The sequence below is a fragment of the Manis javanica genome, chromosome 5 (genome assembly GCF_040802235.1).
Source record: "Manis javanica isolate MJ-LG chromosome 5, MJ_LKY, whole genome shotgun sequence".
NCBI lineage: Eukaryota > Metazoa > Chordata > Mammalia > Pholidota > Manidae > Manis > Manis javanica.
In genome coordinates, this window is record NC_133160.1 from 92,461,302 (window position 1) to 92,483,274 (window position 21,973).

Genomic DNA, 21,973 nt, shown 5'->3' on the forward strand with positions numbered 1-21,973 from the left:
TAGACCCCACAGTTCGGGGATGGGCCCCCTGCCTACGGGCATTAGCCACTGGACAGCTCTTGCAGAAAGAAGTCATAAACTAACATTCGGGGTGCCCCTTACCATTCTGTCCCCACATCATCAGAAAGATCTCTTAACCTACAAAAGTTTACAGACTCTCCCTCCCTCCAGACTCCTGACCTTACTATCCTCTTTCCTCCAAAATCCAGACATTTCTTTCCTCCCCTGCCAGCTCCTGAATCGGCCACTCTTCTTCCTCTACCCTACTCTCCTCATACTCCCTCACATGATTGCCTAGAAGCCCTTCACAACTTCCTTCCATGCCACTCCACGATCTCCGAAGGAGCCCTCTCACACTCCAACCTTATCTGGTTTACTGATGGGTCCTCCTTTAAACATGAGGGCACCCACTACGCAGGATATGCAGTAGTGTCCCTCGAAGACATCATTGAGGCACGAGCCCTACCCCCTGGTACAACCAATCAACAGGCTGAACTCATTGCAGCCACCAGTGCTTGCACTCTGGCCCGGGACACGTCTCTCACATTGTACACTGATTCCAAGTACGTATTCCACATTCTCTTGTCTCACGCGGCAGTATGGAAGGAACGAGGCCTCCTCACCACAAAAGGAAATTCCATAACTAATTCAGCCTTAATTACTAAACTTCTAGAGGCTTCACAACTCCCACACCAACTAGGCAGAGTCCACTGCAAATCACATCAAAAGGATGACTCCCCCATTGCAAGAGGTAACAACAAAGCCGACAGAGTAGCCCAGTCAGTTGCCCTATCAGAATACACACCAGACAACAATCCATCTGCCCTTGCGGTTTTAGCCTTATCACAAGACACCCTCTGCTCCCAGGACAAAGAGTCTATCTTCCACCTCTTACATGATCTGTTCCATCCCAGCCCCCAATCCTTGATCCATTTTTTACAATCTTTTTTTCCTCTCTCTCCTGAAGACAAAACCCTACTTAACCAAATCATCTGCAAGTGCACCATCTGCCAACGCACTAACCCTAATACCCCCCTCTAGGCCCGACCCTTCCCGGCTCATCAAGCAAGGGGTAATGTCCCCACTGAAGATTGACAAATAAACTTCACTAACATGCCCCCTGTACGGCGTACCAGATACCTACTCATGTTAGTAGATACATTTTCAGGATGGGTCGAAGCTTTCCCCACCACTAACAAACGAGCATCCGCGGTTGCCTCTATCCTCCTCACCCAGATCTTTCCTAGGTTCGGGATGCCCACTTCTCTCCAATCAGATAACGGCCCTGAGTTCACTGCCCAAATTATCCAGAACCTCTCCAAGTCGCTCTCGCTCCCCTGGCATTTACATTCTCCTTATCGACCACAAGCTTCGGGAAAAGTAGAAAGAGCCAATAGGACTCTAAAAGACATCCTGACCAAACTATCTCTAGAACTACACCTTGACTGGGTTCGCTTACTTCCCTTAGCTCTACTCCACATTCTAGCCCTCCCAAAGTAACCCTCCTTCTTGTTGCCCTTTGAGATCATGTACGGCCACCCGATTCTACCCCCAGGGCTCCCTTCCCACAAAGGACCAATTCCTCCCAATATGGCCCTTCCACTACTCTCTCTCCTCTGCACTGAATTGTGGAAACATCAGGTTTGGCTCCTTCCTGATCCATCCGCCTCCCAAAATCCTCCTGTCTTACAGCCCGGCCAACTAGTGTTTTATAAGCTGCCAGAGGATCGGCCCTCACTCACCCCGAAATGGGAAGGTCCACACCCAGTTATTCTCTGCACCCCCTCGGCCACCAAGCTCTCCCTGCCTGATAACTCTGTCACCCCTTGGATGCATATCTCCAGGTTGAAACCAAATACCCAGGACCCTCCTTCTCTGGACACCCAAGACCCATCAGTCACAATCCAGAGTCCTTCGGATACAGCCCAAGACACTGTCTACTCTACCATGCCTCATCCCTCTGATCCCTTGAAGCTCCGCATCTCCCGTTCATCCCCTTTGCCATCCATACCTGAATCATGACTTTTTCCTCCTTTACCGCTCTCTCGCTTTTTTTCCTCATTTCTGTTGTCTTCCCCGCCACCCCACCCTCCTTCATATGGTGATTCAAAGTCAGACAGACTTACACACAGCATCAAACAAAAGTTACTGCCCTCATTGCCACATCAGACTGCCCTCTGAAAGGCTGCTCTGAGCCTTTGTACCTCCACTTTCCTCCCTCCACCGAAGTGTTCACTTATAGCTACCTTTATTCTCCCTTCCTCTGCTTCCTCTATGACCAAAGACAAGCCTATTGCAAGCGATGGCAAGACACCTACGGGGGATGTTGCTACTGGTCTTGCGCCATTCACTACATGGGTGACTTCCAATACCCACAGTATTACTCCTCCAACCGTTTCATGAAACATCCCAACGGCTCATTCTCCTTCTCAATCCCAGATCCCTGGGACTCTCGATGGGCCGCTGGATTCACAGCCTCAGTTTACTATGGGGGGTCCTCGACCCCCCACGGTACCCTTCATATCTCTTGAGAGTATGTTCCCTCTCACTCCCAGATCTCTCAAGTTGCATCAGATATCAGACATTCTGAAAAAGTCATTATCCAAACTCTTGATGGCGCCTCTTCAACTTCTTATTCCTCCTACTCTTGGTTACAGCTCATTCAAGACACCACCATCTTTCTCAACCACACCCTCAACACCGCCAATTGTTTCTTGTGCGCATCACTACAGCGCCCACTGCTGGCTGCCGTACGTCTTAATATTTCCAACTACTCCTTCCATGCGGAAAGACAACCCCTCTGCCCCCTGGCAGACATACCCCTATGGGAACAAGAATACACAGATAATCTCACCATCCACCACTGTGTAGGTCCAACAACTCCACCCCCCTCCAGTGCACTTCACTGCCTCTCTATCTACACCCCTACCTCCGACTCTAAGACTTTTACGCAACCGGGACACTTCTTCTGGTGTAATGGCAGTCTTTTCAACTCACTGCCTCTCAACTCCGATACACCCTGCATTCTCGTCACCCTAATCCCACAGCTTACACTTTACAGCATGGCAGAATTTCTTGAGCTGCAACCTCCCTTGCCCTCGTGCACAAAAAGGGCTGCTTTCCTTCCCATCATGGTCGGTATCTCTTTGATCACCTCAACCATTGGGGCAGGGGTTTTGGGAGGAGCCTTGGGTCACTCTCTATGGGCAGTTAGAGATCTTGACGCCAAACTTGAGGGAGCCCTGACATCCACTGCCGATTCCCTAGCCTCTCTCCAAAGACAGGTCACTTCACTAGCTAAAGTCAACCTTCAAAACCGGTGGGCCCTAGATCTGCTTACAGCTGAGAAGGGCGGCACCTGCGTCTTCCTCTGGGAAGAGTGCTGCTATTACATTAACGAATCCGGCATTGTAAAAACTGACATTACCAAACTCACCGACCTTGCCTCCAGTCTCCTCTCTGCTTCCAATTCCAACCCATTCTCTTCAATACTAACAAACCCCCTCCTTACCTGAGTCTAGCCCATTGCAGGCCCCATAATAGTCATTCTTCTCACCTGTCTCTTCTTACCCTGTATAATAAAGTTCATCAAATCCCGAATCGGAAAAATCTCTAATCAAGCTTTCAACCAGCTTTTACTCAGGAACTACCAGCTTCTGGCCACAGAAGATCTTTCACCCTCACGTGACCTCCTCACCACACGCTGAGATGGACCCCTCTCTTCACTGGAAACTGTTCCTGGAAACAATGGCCGCAGATGCCTGGCTCCTGACACCCATATCCTCTTGGCACCATTGGAATCAACAGGTCCTTGACCTATGGTTACAGGGAGCCTTCATTGATTTCCAACCTGAAAAAGTCCACATCTTCTCATCCTTACTGTGGGGAGTCCTATCAACCCTTTCCTCCCAATCCTCAAGCCCTCACTCCCTTCTCTGCCCCTGTTCAGCAGGAAGTAGTCAGAGAGAAAGCAACGTCCACAACCCCATAGAGGAGAAAGGGGGGAATGAAGAGTCCCCACCAGTAAGATGGCAAACTTCCGGCTTCTTTTCGGGGTCCTCGGTTCCCGCCGGTGCCACCTGAAGCCCAATCACGTCTCGCCCCCCTCCCAATCCCAGCACCTAGCCAACATCCACCAGCCCCGGTGAAGTAACACCACAATCACCCTGTGCCCCTTCCTATATAACCCAGCACCTTTCCCTAATAAAGCGGAATTCTCCGGTGAATTTGCTGCTGTGTGTCGCTCCTTTCCTTTCAAAGGGGATGATGTAGAAAAGAATAATGATTCTTCTGTAAAAGATATGGAAAAGTTCAAACCAACAGAACTGACTGCTAGGGGCAGTGTTAGTATTTATGTTTATATCTGCATACAATTATACAATATATTAATGACTATGATAGAAAAAGAAAATGCAATTAACAAAGTGGACTTAGAACACATAATTTTTGGTTTATAGGACTAAAGACATTATATTTCTGGGGTACTTATTTCAATTATTGATTTAAGAAGTTGTCTGTTATTTTATCCAAATGTATTGCAAACAAATTCTGAATTATTTTTAGCAGGTTGGTTTGTTGTAATGATATGGCTGAAGCAATCATGGAACTGTTTTAAATGTATTACAGAGTTGAGCATAGAAATTAATATTAAGAGCCAGAGTTCTCACTGTGGGAGAAGTTATATATAAACATGAATTAGGGGAAGTTAGAAAGGATCTCATGTGACAGATCTGAATTTGAGGTTTTGATGTGAACTCATAATTTCTAATCTATATATAGATATAGAGTGTATCTATTGAGGTATCTGTCTATGTGTATGTGTATGTGTGTATATAGGTGTGTGTATATGTTTATATATCTTAACTCTGCTGTTGAATGATCCAGGAATTAGGGATTGAGCAGAATAGGTAGAAATGAACCTGCAACACACTGTTGTGTCAGAAAATGGAAAGGTCTAAAGAAAAGATGATAGCTTATCTTAGAGACATATGAACCAACTTGAAGGGCCTCCTACTGATAAAAAACACAGTGATTAACTATAAATCATTAAAACTGGTATTCATGAGTCCATGTTGATGATAAATAGATAATTAAGTAGATAGATTAATGAAACAAATAATTGGGGGTGAAGGGATGGTCCTTGTTTGTATTAGAATGCTTAGTGCTTATTGATAAATATAGAGGGAGTATTGGATTTGATCAAAATTAAAATCACTAGTGAGGTCGAGAGGACATCATGTGGCTCCAGATATGATACACTGGGAAAGCCACACCACCACCTTTTTGGTATTTTTTTCTGGAAATGTATAACCTGGATATAATTATGAAAGCATCAGAAAAGCACCAACAAAGATTCTATCATATAAAAGTGGCGGAAGTATTGCTATATTTTTCCAAAGTTACAAAACTCAAAGGAAGGCTGTGGAAATGTTCCTACATTTAAGGAAGCTGAAAGGAATATCTGACCCTATACTAGATTATGTCCTGGAGGAAAAAAATGCAACACAGGCAGTTAGATCAACTGACAGATTTAGAATATGAATGGTGGATTAGATAAAAGTATTGTATCATTGATACGTTTTCTGAAGTATAAGTATGCTATGGATTTGTAAGAAAATATCCCTATTCTTAGTAAATGCACACCAAACTAGGGGTAAAAAGCTATGACATATTCACTTTCTATTAAATGGTTCTCTCTCTCTCTATATATATATACACATGCATGTGTGTGTGTGTATGTGTGTAGAGAAATAGACACAGAAAGGAAGGAATAGACATACAGAGACAAAGAGACAGAAACATGGAGAATGGGCAAAAAAAAAAGCAAATAGTGAGAATTAATTCCAAATGAAAAATTAAAAAATATGATTATGCAACACTATATTTCATAATAGTCCATAGTTATACATATAGATACACATATTTAATGTTAAATATTATAAATTTGTAATAACTAAATGTGTTATAAATGTATAAGTTTCACTAAACTGGATTTATATACCACTTGAATATGTTTTTTTTCCTTAGGGTAGTTAATGATATTTGTTGACTTAATTGAATGTTGAGAAACTGTTAATTTGTGTAGTTTCATTATATAAAAGAAGTCATGTTAGATCATAGAGTATTTTTATTGAATTATATTGACATGCAATATGATATTAGTTTCACATGTACAACATTATGATTTGATATTTGTTTACATAGCTAAATGATCACCATGTTAGGTCTTGTTACCATCTATCACCATACAAAGTTATTACCATGTTAGGTCTTGTTACCATCTATCACAATACAAAGTTATTACCATGTTATTGACTATATTCCCTGTGCTGTACATTACATTCTTGTGACTTATTTATTTCATAACTGGAATTTTCTACCTCTTAATCCTCTATACTTATTTCACCTATATTCCCACAGCCTCTCTTCTCACACCACTAGTTTATTCTCTGTATCTGAGTCTGTGTCTGTTTTGTTTTGATAATTTGTTTTTTTAGATTCTACATATAAGTAAAATCACACTGTATTTGTCTTTCCCTGACTGACTTATTTCACTCAGCATAGTACTCTCTAGGTATATTCATGTTGTTGTAAATGGCTAGATTTCATTCTTTTTTTGACTAATATTCCATTGTGTATATATGTATGAATGTATACGTGTGTGTGTGTATATATGTATATGTCACAATTTCTTTATTAATCTATTGATGGATACTTAGGTTGCTTCCATATCTTGGCTATTGTAAACAATGCTGCAGTGATAATGGGGTGTATGTATCTTTTTGAATTAATATTTTAGTTTTCTTTGAATAAATACCCAGAAATGACATTGCCTAATCATATGATAGTTCTATTTTTAATTTTTTGAGGAACCACTGTTTTCCATAGTAGTTGTACCAATTTACATTCCCCCTATCAGTGCTTGAGGGTTCCCTTTTCTCAACATCTTTGTTTTATCTCCACCAATACTTGTTATTTATTGTCTTTTTGATAATAGCCCTTCTGACACATATGAGGTGATAATAACATTCCCAATCTTTACATTTTTACTTCTCTGTACAACTTTTATATTTTTGAAGACACATTTTACCTCTTTTTATTTTATGTATCTTTTAACTAATGAATTTTAAGTTAGTATTACTATTTTCATCTTTTCCCTCATATTGCTTTATAAGTGCTGATTCATTACTTTTATTATTTATATACCTTTAACAGTGAGATTTTTTTATTTCATATGTTTTCTTATTATTAATTAGTGCCTTTTCTTTTTAGGTTTGAGAAGTCCCTTTAATACTTCCTTTGTAAGGCTGGGTTAATAGTCATGAACTCCTTTAGTTTTTGCTTATCTGCAAAACTCTTAATCTCTTTTAATTCTGAATGATAACATTGTTGGGTAGAGAATTCTAGGTTGGCAGTCTGTCTATCCTTCCAGTACTTTGTATATATATTCATGCCACTCCCTTCTGGCTTGTAAAGTTTCTGTTAAAAAAACATCTGCCGTATGTGGTTTCCTTGTACATAATATGTTGCTTTTCTCTTGCTGCTTTTAAGATACTCTATTTTTCCTTAACTTTTACCATTTTAATTATAATGTGTGTGGTATATTTCTTCTTGGGTTCTTCTTATTTGGGCTTTTGAATCTGGATGTCTGTTTCCTTCTCCAGATTAGGGAAGTTTTCAGCCATTATCTCTTCAAATACTTTTTCTGGCCATTTCTCTCTTTTTTTCTTTCTGGGGCCCCAATAATATGAGTATTATCCTACTTGATATTGTCCCAGAGGCTGTGTAAGGTATCCTCACTTCTTTTAATCCTTTTTTCATTTTGCTGCTCTGCGTGGGTGTTTTCCATTGCTTTGTCTTCTAGCTCACTGAGTCATTCTTCTATTTAATCCATTCTGCTGTTGAATTCCTTTAGTATATTTTTAAAGTTCAGTTATAACTTCTTTTTGGTATTATCTTATATTTTCTATTTCTTGTTTAAGTTCTCACTGTATACATACATTCTTGTCCTGAGATTGGTGAGCATTTTTATAACTATTACTTTGAACCCTTTATCAGGTAGGTTGCTTATTTCCATTTCACGAAGGTCTTTTTCTGGGGATTTGCCGTGTTCTTTAGTTTAGGACATATTCGTCCATTTCCTCATTTTTCCTGTCTCTCTGAGTTTGTCTATATGTGTTAGATAAAACGGCTGTGTCCCTCAGTCTTGAAGAAGTTGTCTTGTGTGGGAGCTGTTCCATGTGGCCCAGAAATGAAATGTCCCCTGGCCACAAGGCAGGCACTCCATGCTTGTCTCTTATGTGGACTGCAGGTGCTGCTGGTTGTGGGAGGGCCATGGCTTCTGTGTAAGGAGAGAGGGGCTCAGTGTGCTTAGTCCTCCCTGTTGTGGCTGGCTCCACCACTGCCTGCATAGGGTGGTGCTTGGGGCACTCACCTGTACCAGTTATGGCTGGGTCTCTGTGTGGATCAGGCAGAATTCAGGGAGCTTGCTTGGTGCTGTTGTGGCCTGGGTGCTGCACAGTGTGGGAGGGCATGGGATGCTAGTCCAGCCTGGTTATAGGGTGGGGTGGACAGAGCATGCACCGTGGTACTATAGCAAGCTGGAGGGATGGGGCCGAAAGGGTGCCTGGTGGTCCTGTCACCGGTAAGTTAGTATGAGATTGTAAAAATGGCATCTACCAGCACTTCTGAGCCTCAATAAAGTCCCTCAAACTTCTTGCCTCTCTAGCAGCTGTTGTAAAATTAATAAGTGAGTCTCCTTGCCTATTGTCTAGGCACGTTTCAATCTGTTGCTTTTGCACTGGATCTCAGAGTGAGTGATTTACACATGAGCCCTTTAGGAATGAGATATCTAGTCCCTCTAGTCATATAATTTTCCTGATCGTAATCCCTGTTGATTTTAAAAACCAGACATTTTGGCGGCTCATCTTTCTGGTCCCAGCCCCTAGGGTTGAGGTGCCTGATGTGGGCATAATCCCTTCACTCCTGGAGGAAGAGTTATGTATTTTTGAAATCCCTCTGATTGTGGGTCACAGGTGAGGCCCTATCTCTGCCTTTCCTACCCTTTTTGATGAGGTCTCTTTTGTCTTTTGTTGTGGAGGTGCTGTTCATCTAGTTCTCCAGTCCTTTTCAGAGGAAAATTTTTCCATATGTTGCTGAATATTTGTTGTGTTTGTGGGAGGCAGTATATTCAGGGTTTTCCTACACCACCATCTTTAACTCCCCTCCTAGATTATATAGCTTTTAAAATTTACTATCTTGTAGAATATTTTAAATGTGAAGATTGTCCTTACACTATCATCTAGAATCTCATATTGAGATGACTTCCTCTGAAAAGTCTATCTGGCTTAGTAAAGTACATAATGCATTACTGTATTAATATATAGATGATTTTACTAAAAGCTGTATATTTTATAGGTTTTGATAGGTATAAGATCTTAATTCATTTATATTTTCTTCACTCCATTAAGAAATAAATTTTTCCAGATGTTGTAATACTAAGAAGGCAGCTTTTAACTCATGAAGTATCTAAATGTACTATAACTCCTCATTGGCATATTTTCCCATTCTTCACTAGAGATTTGTGCCTATAAAATCAATCACCCCGGCTCCTGGCACATATAATGAATCTCGAACTGCTTTCAAGTCCTTGAAGAAAACACTAGGACTGAAAAATGCTCCATTTGGTCAAAGTGCTGCTCGATTCAAACAGTATGCCAAGACAGAAGAAATGCCAGGTTAGCAATTAATCCATGTATTTCTATTCTTTAGCTTTATGTAACTTCATATTCCCTACAAGATGGGTACACCAAAAAATATAATTTTTTTTGGCTCTATGGTTGGTGTTGTCATTTTAAATCAACATTTTTATAAGCATTAAATACACTAAACTCAGATAAAAAAGTACACAATTTTAGTAAGATTTCAATTTAACATGCACATATCTTAATTGTAACTTTCTATTGTTTTCCTTTATTCAATAAATATCCTAATTTTCTCTTGTTAGATGAACACATATTGTATATCAACTATGTGGTCATTGCCAGTAATATAACTTAAGATACTCAGTTTGTTAAAATTTTATTTTGGGTATGTCCAATCACATATCCTAGTATTCTCAGTGGGTATTCTAGCACATAGAGCTAAGAATGTAGCACAAAAATACTTCATATAATAGTTATCTGTGCTGCATAATGGACGGTAGCTTATAAAAAACAGGCTTTCCTTTATATTTCATTATGTTGTGGGATGGCTGGAAGACAGAACTCAGATGGGACTGTAATTCAGAATGCATGCATAGTGTCAACATTATTGCTGCAGAGTAATCTTTTAACACGGTAGCTTAGGGCTCCACAAGACCTGGCAAGATGCTTGCAAGGTTTCTTAAGACCTAACATTAGAAGTCCCAGGACATCACTTCTGCCACATTCTATTAGTCAATCAAGTAACTCGGGCAGCACATGTATAGAAGGCTGAGAAATTTCATCTCTCAATGACAGGGGTAGCCAAGAATTTTTGGCTTCTTTAATCTATTACCGACTACTTTCTGGCCACAAAATATCCTACATGCCTTCCGATAGTTTTCAAATTCTCATGCAATTATGGTATAATTGTGAGGCCCACGATCTTGTTATACAAGTCAAGTGTAGGTGCAGGTAAGGATTCTTGGATATGGTACTTCAGATCAGCTCTGGAGTATAACTTCTTTCTATCAGAAGAGCTGTGTCCTGAAGATAAAAATGACCTAGCCCACATATCCGACACATGATGGTGGGAGGAGAGAGAGGATAATCATACTACACATTCCTGTTTAAAAAAGACGGAAAAGTGCAGGCCTTTTGTAGTCATAAGCCTATTGCAATTCTGAAATCCAACCAGTCACATTTTACCATTTCCTTGATTAGGGCCCTGTTGAGCTCCCTGGGAATGATTTTCCATGGTCCTTTGTCCTTCTTTTTGGGCTTTTCATTCCAATCTTTGAGTTATCCTTTTTTCTATAAGAAATAGGCTGTGTTTGCAGCTAGAACATTCTTAGCTTCCTTCCTGCCCATAGAAGATTGGAGGTCTTTGTGCTGTTGTTTTTTCCTTCCAAACTGGTACAATTCCTTATAAAAACTTTGTAGGTTTCTTACTGTATTAATTTATAATCAAACACACTGGATGTACTGCTCTCACATGTACTTCTTAGAGAAACTGTTGCCAACTCTGGGTCACCTTTGGTTTCAATACTTTTAGACTCCTCGAAGCACTGTTGTTTTAGCTGAGGGTCTATGATACATGGCTGTAAAATTTTAGAGGCACTTTTCTTTAACTGAGAGATTCTATGAGGTACCACCTTAAATTTTTCTGAAGTCTTAACAGAGGGCCTTACACCCAAACTCTGAAGTTGGTCTTTGCACTCAGGCCATTTCTTGCTTTGAGAGCTTTTTGCCCTATGGAGAGACTGGTGATGAAAAGCATTTTTACTTTCAAACCCAGAAAATATTGATTCCTTTTTACTTCCTATAAATTCTGCTTGAAAACAAGTTTTAGCTCATCACTTTCTGTTCTTCTCACGTAGAAGTAAAAACAACTAGTTGGCACTTTTGACATGCAGCCTGGAAATTTCCTTATTTGTTTATAATTTCATATAAATAAATGATAATTTATTAGATATTTTCTTCATTGTCCCAAGCATTAATTTCACAAAAATTCTACCATTACATAATACAAATTATCTTTTCTCCAACCTCCAGTAACATTTTCATTACTCTCCTTTAAGCAATCACCTACTATCTCAAGACCCTTTATCAAAGTATTGAGTTGTAGCTTCTGGCCCATAGCCTGATCCCAAACTATTACTATAGGATTTGATATGGTAATTTATTTTGCTAATATTATACTGTTGCAAAATATTTTACTACTCATGCCACTAAGATGTTGAATCTTATCTTCCCCTTTAATCAGTTGGTAGCTTTCTTGACCAGTAGCATGCAGTGGAAGTGATAGTCTAGTACTTCTCAGGCAAAGTCATATGCTTTACAGCATACTTCTGAGCCTGCAGAACAATTAGTCTTAGAGGCCTGAGCCTCTATATAGAAGTCTGACCATTATTAGGTTGCCATTCTGGAGAGGTCATTGTGTAGGTGCTGGTTACTCTCCCAGTTGAGCCTAGCTTGGCAGTGTTTACCATGAATCTGAAATCAAAATAATTTCTAAATGTCAATTTATTGAGTGACCTAACTGCCTTAGGGTTGGGTCTTATTTTCAATTTAGTGGTCCACTGAATTAGGATACAGTATTACAAATTCCCCAAAGGTTAGTTAATTTGTAAAGGATGAAGTTCAATTATGATGATCTCTAATATAGAATCTCAGTCTTACATACATTAAGACTTAGTGAGAATGACCTTTATGGAACTTTGCCTTTTTTTTTCATGTACTCTTAGGGTGCAGTAATGAACTCACCCACGAGTCAGTCACAGACCAGATTTGACCACCTACTATATGGCTCAGAGCTGTTGCATGTTACCATTAGAAGGCACCCCTAAACTGTCTATCCTGGGCATTTCCACATTTAAAGGCTGGAAAGTGAATATAGAAAACCTCTAATGTGAGTGAATTATATGATCAGGATAGATTTTTAAATCAGAAGTTTAACAAAATAGTACCTGAGATGTACACACCCTGAGGTCCCTGTATTTAAGTACTTGCACTCACCTGTAGTGTGCTATGTGGTCCTCTTATGTGTGAAGAGACAGATCTGAGATACTTGTCTTTTAAGTACCTTAAATGGTGGCCCAAATAGTTTTTATTATACTACCTGTTTACCTTGTTCCTAAACATTACCAGTAGATGTCTTCTTTTACTTAGCATGTAAAAGCTCATTGTTACATTTAGGTTTTCTTTTTATTGCTGAGTAGTATTCCACTGTTTAGGTATAGCATGGTTTGTTTATCTGTTCACCAGCTGGTAGACATTGGGTTGTTTTAATTTCTCTTGGCAAAAATACCTAGGAGTAGAATTTCTGGGTCATATGGTAAGTGTATATTTAACTTTATAAGAATTTGATTAATTGTCTTTCAAAATGGCCTACCATTGGCAGGCTAATGAATTCCTACAAGTAATAAATGAGAATTCTTTCTAATTATTTAATTTATAGTTGTTTCACCTAAAAGAATTAAAAACATGTTTATTTTTACATATGATATTTTTCATGATTTTAGGTCCTGGGTTTTATAATATCTCAAATAATACTATAATTGACAACTTCAGCAATACCTGCTTGAACAAACAAAAGAAAAGTGCATTTGGTTCTTCTGTTCCTTGAACTTTGTTTCTGGTCCAGAAAGAAGCTTTTACTACTCCTGGGCCTGCTGATTATCAGGTAATATGTGAATACCAAAATCATATACTTTATATCTAATATCAAGACTTCAGGTTTAAAAAAATTAAATGTGATACATATACCTCATTATTATAAGCATACTGTCATTATTGACATTATTTATAACTTATGGCATAAGAACAAAATTTACTTTCATGCATAGCTATGTTTACAATTTATTTATTTTTAATGAATCTATTTCTTTATTAAGGATCTCATGTATTTCTTTAAATGCTTATCTTCATTTTAAGATTATTCTATTTCTGAGAGTAAATTTAGGTCTTCTCCATAATTTTTGTGTAGAAGCCTTAAATACCTTTATTAGACTTTTCCTTGGTATTTGATGTTTTATAATTCTATTGTAAATGGTACCTATTAAATATTTTTATGGTTTGGCTTTCTATTATTGGCGTAAAGATATATATAAGTCTTTATTAAAGATCTACTTTATCAATGATCCATACTTCTTACTAAATTAAATGATTAATTCTGTTAACTTAAAAAATTTTCCTCAAGCACAATTTCTTTGTGAATGACAGTTTCTTTGTTCTCCAATAGTTTCATCTTTCATATATATATTTTTGTCTCACTGAACTTCTGCATCCCAAAACAAAACTCAAGACTATTCTTAGGAATTAAAAAATATCCCAAAAGGTAAAATTCACAGAGTGTGGCTTCCAATAAAAAAAAATACTAGGTATGCAAAGAGGCAGGAAAATACTACCCATAATGGGAAAAAACAACAAGCAGTAGAAAGAGACCCCAAAATTACATAGATGATAGAATTAGTCAATAAGGATATTAAATAGTTATTATAATTGTATTCCACATGTTCAAGAAGGTAGAAGAAACTTTGATCATATTAAGCGGAGAAATGGCACAAATAAAAAGACAGATTGAAGGTCTAGAAATGGTAAGTGTAACACTTGAAAAAAAGCACATTATCATTAACAGCAAGTTAAACAGTTCAGAAGAAAAGATTAGTGAACCTGAAGACACTAATAGAAACTATATGAAATGAAGCACAGTAAAAATGAACAAAGGAGAAAATAAAGTATCAGAGAACTATGGGAAAATTTGAAATGGCTTAATATATGTGCAGTTAGAGTCCCTGAAGAAAAAGAGTATGGGGCATAAAAAATATTTTAAGAAATAATGGGAGAAAATTTCCAAACTTTGATGAGAACTAGAAATCCAAATATCCATGGAGCTCAAAAAGCCCACAGCAAAAAGACATCAAGGACACTATGCCAAAGCACATTATCATCCAGTTGATTAAAATGGTTAAAAAAGAAAAAATTTCTCAAAAGCAGTTGGAGAAAAAGGATATATAACACTATGAGAAATGAAGTTAGAAATGACAGTATATTTCTTGTTGGAAATGATACACATCAGAAGACAGCAGTATGACAACCTTTTAAGTGTGGAAAGAGAACAGTTGTCACTCTATAATTCTATATAGCAGGCTAAAATATTTTTCAACAAGGGAAACTAGATGAAGACCTTTTCAAAAAGCTGAAATATTTATCCCGCAAAGACTAGCAGTATAAGAAAGATTAAAGAAAGTCCTCCAGGCAGAGGAAAATGTTACCAGATGGAATCTGCATCTATATAAAGTAATATGGAGTATCAAAGATGATAACTGTGGGTTAACATAAAAGACTTTTGTTGGATTTCTTATTTCACTGAAAGCAGAGTGTCTTGCATGCTTTTGATTTACTGACAATTTACCTTCACAAAAGCTTTGAAAGGAACTCATCTGAGGTTAATTTTGACTGAATAGAGGAGAACTAATTTATGAAATAGAAGAATCATTTTACAAATAGTGATCATGTGATTTTTCAGTTTAGAACTATCAAACAAGATATTGGACATTCATAGACATATATAAGGAAATTACAAAGTTGCTGTTTAAAAATGATCTGTAGAGGGAGCCAGGATGGCGGCGTGAGTAGAGCAGTGGAAATCTCCTCCCAAAAACACATAGAGCTATGAAAATATAACAAAGAAAAATCTTCCTAAAATAGAGACCACAGGACACAGGACAACATCCAGAACACATCCACACCTGCAAGAACCCAGCGCCTTGCGAAGGGGGTAAGATACAAGCCACGGCCTGGCGGGACCCGAGTGCCCCTCCCCCCGGCTCCCGGCGGGTGGAAAGAAACCGGAGCGGTTTTTTTTTTTTTTTTGGCAAGTGCTTTTTGGAAGCCTTAAAGGGACGGGCCCCCGTTGCTAGGGAGGCAGGGTGGCGGGACTGGTGAGCGGGTGCCTGGGACCAGCGCCTGAGGACAAAGAATATCGAGCGTTCCTTCCCTGTGGGACCGGTGGGTGGGTGCCTGAGACTGGTGCCTGAGGACGGAGGAAATCGCGCGTTTTCCCCCCTTTTTTTTCTCTTTTTGGCGAGCGCTTTTTGGAAGCCTTAAAGGGACAGGGACCCCGGTGCTAGGGAGGCAGGGTGGCGGGACTGGTGAGTGGGTGCCTGGGACCGGCGCCTGAGGACAAAGAATATCCCACGTTTTTCCCTGCGGGACCAGTGGGCGGGTGCCTGAGACCGGCACCTGAGGACGGAGGAAATCGCGCATTTTTCCCCTTTTTTTCTCTCTTTTTGGTGAGTACTTTTTGGAAGCCTTAAAGGGACAGGGACCCCGGTGCTAGGGAGGCAGGGTGGCGGGACTGATGAGCGGGTGCCTGGGACCAGCGCCTGAGGACAAAGAATATCGAGCGTTCCTTCCCTGTGGGACCGGTGGGTGGGTGCTTTTTGGAAGCCTTGAAAGGACAGGGACCCTGGTGCTAGGGAGACAGGGCAGCAGGAACAGTGAGCGGGTGCCTGGGACCGGCACCTGAGGACAAAAAAAAAAGAAAAAAAAATCGCTTGTTTTTTCCTTTTTTTTTTTTCTTTCTGTTCCCTCTCTCATTGTTGTTGTTGTTGTTTTGGTTTAGAGAGTGCTTTTTGGAAGTCTTAAAGGGGCAAGACAGGTCACTTAGACCAGAGGCAGGGAATCTGGGGATCTCTGGGCACTCTAACCCCCTGGGCAGCAGGGAGCACAGAGGCCCCTTACGGAGATAAATAGCCTCCTGGCCGCTCCCCCTCCAATGGGGCTCCACCATTTTGGAGGAACAGCCCCAGCCAGGCCAAGCCCACAGCAACAGCGGAGATAAACCCCAAAGCAACTGGGCAGGAAGCAGAAGCCCTGTCTGCGCACAGCTGCCCAGCACAAGCCACTAGAGGTCACTATTCTCCCAGGAAAAGGCTACAAACCAACAAGAAGGGAAGCTCTTCCAGCGATCACTTGTACCAGATCTGCAAACTATCTCTATCACCATGAAAAGGCAAAACTACAGGCAGACAAAGATCACAGAGACAACACCTGAGAAGGAGACAGACCTAACTAGTCCTCCTGAAAAAGAATTCAAAATAAAAATCATGAACATGCTGACAGAGATGCAGAGAAAAATGCAAGAGCAATGGGATGAGATGCAGAGGAAAATGCAAGAGCAGTGGGATGAGATGCAGAGAAAAATTCAAGAGCAGTGGGATGAAGTCCGGAAGGAGATCACAGATGTCATGAAAGAGATCACAGAAGTGAAACAATCCCTGGAAGGATTTATAAGCAGAATGGATAAGATGCAAGAGGCCATTGAAGGAATAGAAGCCAGAGAAAAGGAACGTATAGAAGCTGACATAGAGAGAGATAAAAGGATCTCCAGGAATGAAACAACACTAAGAGAAATATGTGACCAATACAGAAGGAATAATATTCATATTATAGGGGTACCAGAAGAAGAAGAAGGAGGAAAAGGGATAGAAAGTATCTTTGAAGAAATAATTGCTGAAAACTTCCCCAAACTGGGGGAGGAAATAATCAAACAGACCATGGAATTACACAGAACCCCCAACAGAAAGGATCCAATGAGGACAACACCAAGACACATAGTAATTAAAATGGCAAGGATCAAGGACAAGGAAAGAGTTTTAAAGGCAGCTAGAGAGAAAAAGGTCACCTATAAAGGAAAACCAATCAGGCTAACATCAGATTTCTCAACAGAAACCCTACAGGCCAGAAGAGAATGGCATGATATACTTAATGCAATGAAACAGAAGGGCCTTGAACCAAGGATACTGTATCCAGCACGACTATCATTTAAATATGATGGCGGGATTAAACAATTCCCAGGCAAGCAAAAGCTGAGGGAATTTGCTTCCCACAAACCACCTCTACAGGGCATCCTACAGGGACTGCTCTAGATGGGAGCACCCCTAAAAAGAGCATAGAACAAAACACACAACATATGAAGAATGGAGGAGGAGGAATAAGAAGGGAGAGAAGAAAAGAATCTCCAGACAGTGTATATAACAGCTCAATAAGCGAGCTAAGTTAGGCAGTAAGATACTAAAGAAGCTAACCTTGACCTTTGGTAACCACGAATCTAAAGCCTGCAATGGCAATAAGTACATATCTCTCAATAGTCACCCTAAATGTAAATGGACTTAATGCACCAATCAAAAGACATAGAGTAATAGAATGGATAAAAAAGCAAGACCCATCTATATGCTGCTTAAAAGAAACTCACCTTAAACCCAAAGATAAGCATAGACTAAAAGTCAAGGGATGGAAAAACATATTTCAGGCAAACAACAGTGAGAAGAAAGCAGGGGTTGCAGTACTAATATCAGACAAAATAGACTGCAAAACAAAGAAAGTAACAAGAGATAAAGAAGGCCACTACATAATGATAAAGGGCTCAGTCCAACAAGAGGATATAACCATTCTAAATATATATGCACCCAATACAGGAGCACCAGCATATGTGAAGCAAATACTAACAGAACTAAAGAGGGAAATAGACTGCAATGCATTCATTGTAGGAGACTTCAACACACCACTCACCCCAAAGGACAGATCCACAGGGCAGAAAATAAGTAAAGACACACAGGCACTGAACAACACACTAGAACAGATGGACCTAATAGACATCTATAGAACTCTACATCCAAAAGCAACAGGATATACATTCTTCTCAAGTGCACATGGAACATTCTCCAGAATAGAACACATACTAGCTCACAAAAAGAGCCTCAGTAAATTCCAAAATATTGAAATTCTACCAACCAATTTTTCAGACCACAAAGGTATGAAAGTAGAAATAAATTCTACAAAGAAAACAAAAAGGCTCACAAACACATGGAGGCTTAACAACATGCTACTAAATAATCAATGGATCAATGAACAAATCAAAATAGAGATCAAGGAATATATAGAAACAAATGACAACAACAACACTAAGCCCCAACTTCTGTGGGATGCAGAGAAAGCAGTCTTAAGAGGAAAGTATATAGCAATCCAGGCACACCTGAAGAAGGAAGAACAATCCCAAATGAATAGTCTAACATCACAATTATTAAAACTGGAAAAAGAAGAACAAATGAGGCCTAAAGTCAGCAGAAGGAGGGACATAATAAAGATCAGAGAAGAAATAAACAAAATTGAGAAGAATAAAACAATAGCAAAAATCAACGAAACCAAGAGCTGGTTCTTCGAGAAAATAGATAAGCCTCTAGCCCAACTTATTAAGAGAAAAAGAGAGTCAACACAAATCAACATAATCAGAAATGAGAATGGAAAAATCACGACAGACTCCACAGAAATACAAAGAATTATTAAAGACTACTATGAAAACCTATATGCCAACAAGCTGGAAAACCTAGAAGAAATGGACAACTTCCTAGAAAAATACAACCTCCCAAGACTGACCAAGGAAGAAACACAAAAGTTAAACAAACCAATTACGAGCAAAGAAATTGAAACTGTAATAAAAAAACTACCCAAGAACAAAACCCCGGGGCCGGACGGATTTACCTCGGAATTTTATCAGACACACAGAGAAGACATAATACCCATTCTCCTTAAAGTGTTCCACAAAATAGAAGAAGAGGGAATACTCCCAAACTCATTCTATGAGGCCAACATCACCCTAATACCAAAACCAGGCAAAAACACCACGAAAAAGAAAGTTACAGACCAATATCCCTGGTAAACACAGATGCAAAAATACTCAACAAAATATTAGCAAACCGAATTCAACAGTATATCAAAAGGATCATACACCATGACCAAGTGGGGTTCATCCCAGGGATGCAAGGATGGTACAACATTCGAAAATCCATCAACATCATCCACCACATCAACAAAAAGAAAGATAAAAACCACATGATCATCTCCATAGATGCTGAAAAAGCATTTGACAAAATTCAACATCCATTCATGATAAAAACTCTCAGCAAAATGGGAATAGAGGGCAAGTACCTCAATATAATAAAGGCCATATATGATAAACCCACAGCCAGCATTATACTGAACAGCGAGAAGCTGAAAGCATTTCCACTGAGATCGGGAACCAGACAGGGATGCCCACTCTTCCCACTGTTATTTAACATAGTACTGGAGGTCCTAGCCACGGCAATCAGACAAAACAAAGAAATACAAGGAATCCACATTGGTAAAGAAGAAGTTAAACTGTCGCTATTTGCAGATGATATGATACTGTACGTAAAAAACCCTAAAGACTCCACTCCAAAACTACTAGAACTGATATCGGAATACAGCAAAGTTGCAGGATACAAAATTAACACACAGAAATCTGTAGCTTTCCTATACACTAACAATGAATCAATAGAAAGAGAAATCAGGAAAACAATTCCATTCACCATTGCATCAAAAAGAATAAAATACCTAGGAATAAACCTAACCAAAGAAGTGAAAGCCTTATACTCTGAAAACTACAAGTCACTCTTAAGAGAAATTAAAGGGGACACTAATAAATGGAAACTCATCCCATGCTCATGGCTAGGAAGAATTAATATCGTCAAAATGGCCATCCTGCCCAAAGCAATATATAGGTTTGATGCAATCCCTCAAATTACCAGCAACATTCTTCAATGAATTGGAACAAATAATTCAAAAATTCATATGGAAACACCAAAGACCCAGAATAGCCAAAGCAATCCTGAAAAAGAAGAATAAAGTAGGGGGGATCTCACTCCCCAACTTCAAGCTCTACTACAAAGCCATAGTAATCAAGACAATTTGGTACTGGCACAGGAACAGAGCCACAGACCAGTGGAACAGATTAGAGACTCCAGAAATTAACCCAAACATATATGGTCAATTAATATTTGATAAAGGAGCCATGGACATACAATGGCAAAATGACAGTCTCTTCAACAGATGGTGCTGGCAAAACTGGATAGCTACATGTAGGAGAATGAAACTGGACCATTGTCTAACCCGATATACAAAGGTAAACTCAAAATGGATCAAAGACCTGAATGTAAGTCATGAGACCATTAAACTCTTGGAAAAAAACATAGGCAAAAACCTCTTAGACATAAACATGAGTGATCTCTTCTTGAACATATCTCCCCGGGCAAGGAAAACAACAGCAAAAATGAGCAAGTGGGACTACATTAAGCTGAAAAGCTTCTGTACAGCGAAAGACACCATCAATAGAACAAAAAGGAACCCTACAGTATGGGAGAATATATTTGAAAATGACAGATTCGATAAAGGCTTGACGTCCAGAATATATAAAGAGCTCACATGCCTCAACAAACAAAAAACAATTAACCCAATTAAAAAATGGGCAGAGGAACTGAACAGACAGTTCTCCAAAAAAGAAATACAGATGGCCAAGAGACACATGAAAAGATGCTCCACATTGCTAATTATCAGAGAAATGCAAATTAAAACTACAATGAGGTATCACCTCACACCAGTAAGGATAGCTGCCATCCAAAAGACAAACAACAACAAATGTTGGCAAGGCTGTGGAGAAAGGGGAACCCTCCTACACTGCTGGTGGGAATGTAAATTAGTTCAACCATTGTGGAAAGCAGTAAGGAGGTGCATCAAAATGCTCAAAACAGACCTACCATTTGACCGAGGAATTCCACTCCTAGGAATTTACCCTAAGAACGCAGCAATCAAGTTTGAGAAAGACAGATGCACTCCTATGTTTATCGCAGCACTATTTACAATAGCCAAGAATTGGAAGCAACCTAAATGTCCATCGGTAGATGAATGGATAAAGAAGATGTGGTACATATACACATTGGAATACTACTCAGCCATAAGAAGTGGAAAAATCCAACCATTTGCAGCAACATGGATGGAGCTGGAGAGTATTATGCTCAGTGAAATAAGCCAAGCGGAGAAAGAGAAATACGAAATGATTTCACTCATCTGAGGAGTATAGGAACAAAGGAAAAACTGAAGGAACAAAACAGCAGCAGAATTACAGAACCCAAAAATGGACTAACAGGTACCAAAGGGAAAGGAACTGGGGAGGATGGGTGGGCAGGGATGGATAAGGGGGGGGGGGGAAAAGAAGGGGGGTATTAATATTAGCATGCATGGGGGGGAGGGAGAAAGGGGAGGGTGGTCTGCACAATACAGAGAGGACAAGTAGTGACTCTACAACATTTTGCTAGCTGATGGACAGTAACCGTAATGTGGTTGTTAGGGGAGACCTGATATAGGGGAGAGCATAGTAAACATAGTATTCTTCATGTAAGTGTAGATTAAAAATTAAAAGAAAAAAGAAAAAA

General features: G+C 39.6%; 1 protein-coding gene across 1 annotated transcript in view; it reads left to right on the forward strand.

Annotated features, from left to right (window-relative positions):
- The window catches only part of STPG2 (sperm tail PG-rich repeat containing 2), a 376,556-nt gene that overhangs the window by 118,036 nt on the left and 236,547 nt on the right, over positions 1-21,973 (forward strand). The window contains 2 exon segments of the mRNA XM_073237276.1: positions 9,578-9,737; positions 13,205-13,365. Coding sequence (XP_073093377.1) covers positions 9,578-9,737; positions 13,205-13,365 — 321 coding nt within the window.